At 39.6% G+C, this 8,744-nt stretch overlaps 1 protein-coding gene across 2 annotated transcripts in view; it reads left to right on the top strand.

Annotated features, from left to right (window-relative positions):
* LOC107548611 (protein odd-skipped-related 1) overlaps window positions 1-7,787 on the top strand; it is a 10,835-nt gene extending 3,048 nt beyond the window's left edge. Inside the window, exons 1-3 of one of the 2 annotated variants that reach the window (XM_016229365.1) lie at window positions 1,817-2,031; window positions 5,415-6,095; window positions 6,961-7,787. In XM_016229365.1, the coding sequence (XP_016084851.1) occupies window positions 5,434-6,095; window positions 6,961-7,093 (795 nt within the window). In that variant the 5' untranslated portion in view covers window positions 1,817-2,031; window positions 5,415-5,433 and the 3' untranslated portion in view covers window positions 7,094-7,787. Of the gene's footprint in view, window positions 1-1,816; window positions 2,032-5,414; window positions 6,096-6,960 lie in introns of those variants that run through there. The other variant, XM_016229364.1, reaches the window with a different exon arrangement.
* The last annotated feature ends 957 nt before the right edge of the window (window positions 7,788-8,744 follow it).

Raw genomic sequence — 8,744 nt, 5'->3', positions numbered from 1 at the left:
CTCCAAAAATGTAAATGATGTCTAGCTGCTGTTTTTTATTATATGCAGCCAAGGAGTGGGCGCACGGCTTCCGTGGCAGGGTTTGCTGATTAATTTCCTGAGGTTAGGGCTATTGCGCTGTGCTTAGTGATGCAACATGGACTCACAGACAGCCAGAATTTTCTCATAAAATCAAGAGAAAATTCAGCAGGAATAAACCGCATGGGCCTTTGCACTCAGCATTTTGCATCTCTTTGTAGATGATCAGTAAAATTGGCTTAAGGATCATTTGATAGTTTGTGCATTTGAAATCAAATAAAAGCAGTTAACAATTCCATCTTTGTATGAGAGAAGAAATCAACCCAACTTCTAAGCTTAAACAAAACCCTCCAAACATCTCACAGATGAATACACACTCCCATTACTGAACTCTGTTTCAATTTTTACTTCTGATTTTTGTTCAACAGACATGAATAGCCTATTAGCGGTGCCAATTTTACTTCCAGCTTTCAGCAAACGCACTTAAACTAGCTACGGGTCACTTGAAATTTACAGGTAGCCTAGTTGTGTTAGAACATGACTGGAACTAGATTCTGCACGAAGTTAAATCTCCAGTAGTGGGGCTGAGCGACATCAGTAGCTCTCGCCACCAGGTGGCGCGTACTGAGCGCTTAACAGATGCGCAGCAGCGTGCTTGTCTTGTGCTCTGATCAACTGAGACTGCGGTCACACGAAGGAACCTGCGACCTGCACCTCGGAGGAATTTATATGAGATGACATCAAAACAGATTTCCCCAGCAAACGAATCGAGTTAGCAAAATAAAAAAAAAAAAAAAAAAAAAAAAGAAACTAGAGTTTTTTTTTTAATGCGTGCAATGAACTCGGAACTTCAGCATTTTTTAAAATCAAAGTACACAAGTCATTTAGATCATTTGTTTATTTATATTTTAATTTTAAATTAAACTAACTTGTCTTTCTGTCATATATACAACTGTGAGATTACGTGCATTTTTCACCTTCACAGTTTACATTAACCTTAGGTGGGTTTGACCCCAAGAGGAAAAGTTTATACCAAGAATTTCCACAGCGCTTCAGCTCGCATCAAAGAGAAGTGCTAGAACCCTGCATAACGCAAATGAAGCTCGTGCTCTGAATCTGTCTTCACTGGGGTCGGGGTGACAAATTGACTTATGGTTTTGGGACGTTTAAAACTGCTCTCTTATTTCTTTCTCGCAGAGAGCCCAAGTTAAAGGTGACAGTTGTATATTTACCTTAATTAATACAAAGTGAAGCTTGATTTGTTGCCGCCCACATCTCACACAGAAGCTCGTTTTAAATAAGAATTCTTCGACTTACTGTGTTATGTTGTATTGATGAGAGAGTGAATTAAATAAGACTCTTTTGTTACCCGAAGCTCAGCTTAGAAATGAAAGCTTATTTAGCCTATAATAATAATAATAATAATGATAACAACACACACATAATGTTTACCCAACATTATATTTAATGCGAAATGTCTCAAATGTAATGATTTAATTCTGCCTTTCTCTTTCCGTCTTCGGGATACTATCCTCATCATGTGCAAGTAGTGAAAGACCTGCAAACTTTATTGACAACGTAAAAGTTATCAAAAAACTTTCAAAAGTTGCAGTGGGGTTCTTCAGTCCTCTGACATGCAGGCAGTGCGAAGTGATGAGCGCAGCGTTGTGCTGGAAACTTCACTTCAGTATGTTGGGGGTTTGGCTGTGTGACGTCGCGGGTTGGGTTACAATAAAGAGGCGGTTTGACTTTGGGACCACAAGACAGAGCTAGAGTAAGAGAGAGAGAGAGAGAGAGTTTCTACCCCGAGTAACCAAATACTCACAGCGCACAACCGCTGGACCACAGCTGTGCGAACTTCAGGGTTTCCCCGTGTCTCTGCTGCGAGAACATGCTGAGGAAGACGAACATTTCTCCGATCCGAGAGTTTTGCACTGAATTTTGAAACGCTGCGGGACGACTAAGTGACCGTAAATCCTCTTATTTCGGATCGTCCCGCGTCACCAAGATCTGGTAAATATTTTCTGGGATTTTGGAATATTTTTGACAAGCTTTTACTACTATTGCAAGGCATAGGCCTATAGTCTGTATATTGGCGGTGATTTCCTGCGGTAGGCGTGAACAACACATGTGTAATGTTCAAGTGCACTTGAGAATGAATTAGTTGGGCGAGAAATTGCTTGTAAAGCATGACGAGCAGGACGTGTAAGACTTCAGTTGTTAAAAGAAAATATTTGGAAAATGTGTATTAACTGCATTGCAATTGCAAAGTGTTGCTTAAAGCAGATCAAAATCACAGCAACGTATCTAATGTGTGAATGGTGGTCTTTAATAGTGATCGGTCAGTGATCAACAGGTGGGATGCGCTTTCCAAACTCTTACTGATCATAAGTGGTGTAAAAACATTTAGGCTAAAATATGTGTTTGAGGAATAAAATAATTTTGTTTTCACAACATTAATATTACTCCAATAAACAAATAATATAAAATACTCGCATAGCCTGTATCTGAGAAATGTCTCTGGACCGCTTTGAAGCCGCTCTGATGTCATCCAATGTTTTTCGTTAAAAACTATAAAAAACGTGATGAAACAAATCGTAAACTTTAGATTGTATTATGCATCTGTAAAAAGTTACCCTTTCCCCCCTCTAAACCACGCGTGGGCTTGTGGTCGGTGGTCTCGAGTCGTTTTCCGTGTATATGCTTTGAATGGAATGGACCTCTACAGTTTTACAGTGATGCTCGGTGTTGAGAAAGTTAGAAATTATTCGTTTGTTTCGGTTTATTTTAAGCACTATTCGTTCACAGTGTCTTGCGGAAGCAGCATTGGCAATACAAACTAAATATATTTTGTCACTTAAGAACAAGGACGTAGGCTAGTTAATCATAGCGTTCATATAATTTAAAATATTAACGTCGTTTCTTTTAAAGTAATGTGGAATACAGGCTATTTGTTTTTGTTTTTTTTAATATAGGCCTAATTTAAAATATGTATTAATAATTGTTTATTTGTTTATTGGTTGAACGCTTTAGTTTTTAATTGAAACATAAAAAAATCTATCCAACAATTGAAACATTTTAGATATTAATAAATAAATGTTACGATCGTGGTTCAAATAACAATGATACTAAACGTTTAGCATTTTGGCCTAATATATTAATGTAAAAAAAAAAAATGTCTGTTGGATGCCCCTTGTCCAAAACGACTACTATTAAAACATTTAAATTATTTATGATTTGTTTAATTTTGCTAGAGAGAAATTCAACGAATTTAGATAAACATTAAGCATAATTTAAAAGATAAGGCATTTAAAATTATTATTATTATGTATATCAGTATTTGGAGAGTGACTTATTTAGCTTTAACATTTATATATTTTGATCTAAATCTGGCACAATATGGCACATTATTGATAACTTTAAAATATTACACTGTCATTTTTTTTCGTATGATATTATACAGGCAAACGCATTTTACATCAACCTGCAAACACAGAAGATCGCTTGGTCTTTTCCACAATACCTAGGCCTAAATATATTTGTATATTTAGTCAACTGTTTGACGGTGCTTAATGAAAGGTGTGTTTCCCTCTCTCCAGGGTTAAGTGATCACATCCTCTCAGGGGGCTGAGCGGAAAAAAGAAAACATACACTTACTTGATAATCGTTGCACAACTGACCAAAGGCCTGTCGTTAACGCATGACTGTAAAACACGTCGAGATTTTTCTGTGATCTCCGTACGCGCGACAGGCGCACATCCACATAAAACACTGATGACCTCCGCGCACTCAACACGCTACTGATGAAAGCTGAGCAATCACAGTTATTGATAAGGAAGCTTACTGATAGACAGCACTTGCCATGCGTCTGACAATATGGAGTATTTGCACACTGATGGGTGTTTGCAGAATAGCCTACTACTTTCAACTTAGGGATAACAAACTGGAATTTCCTTTACAATTTTTATTGATAGCCTGCATTCAATTTTTTTACATTTACATCTCATGGTGGATGGATGTAGACCCGAACTCAGCAAATTGTGGTGTGACTTTCGAGACTCTTTCACCACCTTGTCTGGGATAGACGTCTTTAGTCCCACAACACTGATTCGGCCTGGCGTGGGGAACAAAATCTGTGAGATTTACCCAGACACAGTGCGCAAATCCGACTAATTAGCCAACAATGTCCCGGAAAAAAATGTCCAAGCACTTGTGAAATCCCACAATTCAGAAATGCCTTTCTCCCGAAAACTTTCAACTGGCGTTAGATTTAACAGTTAAGCAGACAGTTCAGGTAACACATTCCCCTCCGTCACTCGTTTTAAATGTATGTTGACTTCAAAGGGTTAAGGGTACGAGCCTGTTCTCGGGAGAGAGTCCTGATCTCCTCTAATGACCCCCCTAAGTAAAAGTCAATTACTTCTGCGCAATGATCAGAGCGTCCAAATCCTCGGGGGAGCTTTGAGCTTCAGAAAGACTAATTAGGACTATTTCACTTTTTATTTACCGCGGATCAGACTCTCTCCGCATCCTGAGTAGCCTATTCGAGACAGAAATACACACAAATTAAGCGTCATCATTTACATAGACCTTTTAGCTGGAAACGTTTCTAGCGATGCGACTTTTTTCCCCTTGACCTTTACTGAACTTTCAAAACATGACACACAAGCTATGACTTTTAAACTAATTTAGCAGCTCTTTGATCTTATTCATTGTAACCAGAACCATATCTGGTATCCCTATAGTCTTTTTTTCACAGTAATCTAACACACAACACGTTGTTGCATTTCTTTCACGTGGTGCTTATAAAACGGTGTGAAAAAAAAATCCTCCAGACGATATGAGTAACAATGTAAACACACCAAGCCTGTTTGAATGAGTGTGTGTGTGCTTGTAGTTCCTGATGAAACAAAGAGAAGTTATTGTGCTTTGTGTCTGTTCTCATCCAACCTGATTAAACAGTTGAGGCAGGTATGTCACCTCCCGTCTTTCGTCTTCATAGCCATAGGCATATTTTAAGCATGCAGAAGATGCCAACGCCAAAATGTACATGTACACACATTCATCTGGCAGGCTTGAGCATTGCTTTGTGCTCACGTTGGAGTGTGCACTTTCAATATGTCAGACAAGATGACTCGCTTGACAAGTGCACTTTATGTCTTGACGTGAGTGCAGTGTGCCTGTGTGTTTATTCTTTTCTTTTCTTTTTAGGGAAGTCCCTTCAGCCTGTAAGGACTAAAGCAAGATGTTTCTAAGTAACGCATAATATAGGCCTATAGTAAACGGAAAATGCAAACATAGTGGGTGGATTCTCAAAAGGTGTCTGCAGGTGTATTATTTTTGAGACACTGTGCTAGTTGCTTTTCACTCATTTAGCTCTGTTTTGTCTCCTACAGAAACTTTCTGGAAACAGTCATGGGCAGTAAAACGCTCCCAGCACCAGTGCCTCTTCATCCTTCTCTGCAGCTGGCGAACTATTCCTTCCTTCAGACCTCTAACGGGCTGCATTTGCCTGCCGACCACATGCCCAGCATCTACAGTTTCAGTGCCTTGCATGCCATCCACCTGCACCAGTGGACTCTGGGCTATCCACCGTTCACTTTGCCACGCTGCACCTTCTCCAAGCTGCCTGGTCTGGTGGACGCCCGCTTCCCTCTCCCATCAATCCCACTGTTCCCCCATCTCGTCCAGCCCGCCAAGCAGGAGTCCCCCGGGCCTGGTTCTGGAGCATCGAGCAAAAGCAAACCCCGTTTTGACTTTGCCAACCTGGCGGCGGCTGCCACGCAGGACGACGCCCTGAAGGCGGAAGATCTGAGCACTAACAACGGGCACGTGCGCTCACCCTCATTAGGCTGCCTGCTGGACGTGGCCAAGCTCTCCTCGCCGGAAAGAAAACCAAGCCGAGGACGACTCCCGTCCAAGACAAAAAAGGAGTTTGTGTGCAAGTTCTGTGGCCGCCACTTCACAAAGTCCTACAACCTGTTGATCCACGAGCGCACGCACACAGATGAGCGGCCGTACACTTGTGACATCTGTCATAAAGCCTTCAGGAGGCAGGACCACCTGAGAGACCACAGGTAAAGACATATCAGTACACTGGTCTCAGATCAGTTCATTAGAGCTGATATTGAAATACATTCCTGCTCATATCTGCCCATTCATAAACGTATGGTATAAGAAACTATGGCCCACACACAAACTCCAAACTACCTGCAGATTCTGTTCCAGTCATTACCTCATCATGCATTACTGCATAATGATCTCTCCCATCATTCAAGTTAGAGAATAACACAGTAAATTTTAAATATTTGTAATAATGTATATGCACACACAAAAAGCAACAATTGATATCTAAATATAATATATATATATATAATTTCATGAATTCATATTTTTGTGTGTGAATTTAAATTAATGTGTGTGTTATCAATTAATCAATATGTTATGCACATTTTTACTTAAAAAAACATTTGCAATTGAAGTTAAGGTGGTTTGCCTTGCAAAACATTAAGCACAACAGATGCAGACAAACAAATCAGTTTCTTATTTCTTTTCAAACCACACCTGCTCTTATGATTTATGACATTTGTCATTCCAGTACTTTAAGAATGATTTAAATTAGTTGAGACTTGTTGAACAATCTCCTCCAATTCTTCAGTAATGATCTTGGCTCTTTGCCTCACTGACAATTATCACTAGATATACATCATGTTTGGGATTTAATGAACATTTGCAGACCCAAAGATTTGTCATGAGAAGGCAGATAACTATTGCACTATTTTTGCCGTCATTTCAATAGTTCACATTTTGGCAGAATACTGAAGTGTAGGATAATCAGAGAAAAGAAGCTCAAACAGCTTTAAAACCTGTGTTGTTTAAGTTGTAAACATGCCTACATCCATTAACCAACCACAACTATTTTCTCTCTTTTGTTCTCTAAAGATACATCCATTCCAAAGAGAAGCCATTTAAATGCCAGGAGTGTGGAAAGGGTTTCTGTCAGTCCAGAACCCTTGCTGTCCACAAAACATTACACATGCAGGTCAAGGAGCTCAAACCAGCCAAGATAAAGTGAGGGCATCTGTTTCAATCAATGGGGACGCTATAAAACCAAACCTAGTGACACCAGCCAATAACATTGTCATTCCAAGGCCACAGAGCCTCCATCTGAGGCCCGTGGACCTCTGTGTACGGCTTAACGCCACAAAGATGGATTGGGCCTGACCAAAGAGCTTCCTGAAAAGGCATCCTTCCATAACCTACAGCCATGGTGCCTTAAAAGTTTGACTGATACAAAGGAATGGAGAACCCGGATAAGAAGTCATGGAACTCAGCAGAAGCTTTAACATGGATTTAAGACAATCAAATTGATTGATTTAAGAAAGAACAAATAAGCAAGAAGAGCGCCGACACCAAAGAGAACAGCTACAGTGAGATCTGTGATTTTAGTCTGCATGGCAGACTATCCATTCCCAATGATCTGTTGTTTTATTTTTGTAAACAATGATTTTTCTAGATATTGTTGACATTGTCGTTGATGATGGCAGATTCTTCGGACCTATGCCGTTACTAAGAGCCCACCAAAGCTCTCGCATTTAAAACCCGAAGTCAGTCGAGCAGTCATTTCTTCAAACCAAAGACACCTTCAATCATGTAATTCCTCCTTTTGTACATTATTTTTTTATAACTGATATTCGGCACTTTAATCTGACTATTGATTATTTACATATATCACTGGATTCCTTAAACTTATTTTTGAAAATAAATAGTCATTTCTGTATCAAATGCATGTTTGTCGTAATCAATGCAAATCCTAACCTTATTCCTCTCAGCACGTTTCTGGAGTCAAAGAATGTTAAACCTAGAGATAAAGAGGTACAACTGGCACAAATAAAGGGAATTTGTCTTCACAGACAAATTCAATATTAAACAATAAGCAGGGATAAACAATGTGCTCCACACTTGACTGAATAAATCAATAAATAATGATCTGTGATGTGAAGACATGGATTGACTTCACATTTGCCTGGGAGGCGACATCTGCTGCTGTCCTCATAAGCATCTTGATTCTTTCTCTGAGCTTTAAATCACTGCAGCTTTAAAAAGCCATCAGAGGGCATGAAAGTACACGTATTCATAGAGAATTCATAGCAAACAGACACACCTGCAAACACAATTCAGAGGTTGAAAGGGGTGTTTAGAGAGATAAAAAAAGACTTGTTCTAGACAGAGAAGGATTTATCAGTAGTGTTAGATGCTCAACTCTAACCAAACACGGATGGATCTATTTTTAACCTTCAGAATTAGTTGCAGAAAGCTTCAAAGAACAAGGTTATGAAAAGGATCATCAGAGCCAGTCATTCTTACAGGCCCAGATGAATTGGCCCATTACAGAAACAGCATTTCTCAACCGGCACTCTGACCAACGCACAATTTAAAAACACAAATGGAGAAGAATCTTTAAAAATGTACCATTCCAAATTCAGACCACAACATCAGATTTATTGCCTCTGCTATGGTGAGCAAAATGCCAAACACTTTCACAACATCTGTGATACAGTTCTTGCTCTACACCCAGAGTTGGTCTCTTGGGTTTGTTCACAGGAATGAAAGTATGTGTTTGTGAGTGTGTAGAATGTGTGTGGGTTTGTGTATGATGTGAGTTTCCGTGCACAGTCATGATTACTTTCACCCTGACATCATCGCCCTTGGCTTTCAAGAAGTGG

This window comes from Sinocyclocheilus grahami, unplaced genomic scaffold, assembly GCF_001515645.1.
Source record: "Sinocyclocheilus grahami isolate Dianchi unplaced genomic scaffold, SAMN03320097.WGS_v1.1 scaffold351.1, whole genome shotgun sequence".
Classification (NCBI taxonomy): domain Eukaryota; kingdom Metazoa; phylum Chordata; class Actinopteri; order Cypriniformes; family Cyprinidae; genus Sinocyclocheilus; species Sinocyclocheilus grahami.
The sequence above is the reverse complement of the archived record's forward strand: the minus strand, read 5'-3'. Positions and strand labels throughout refer to the sequence as shown.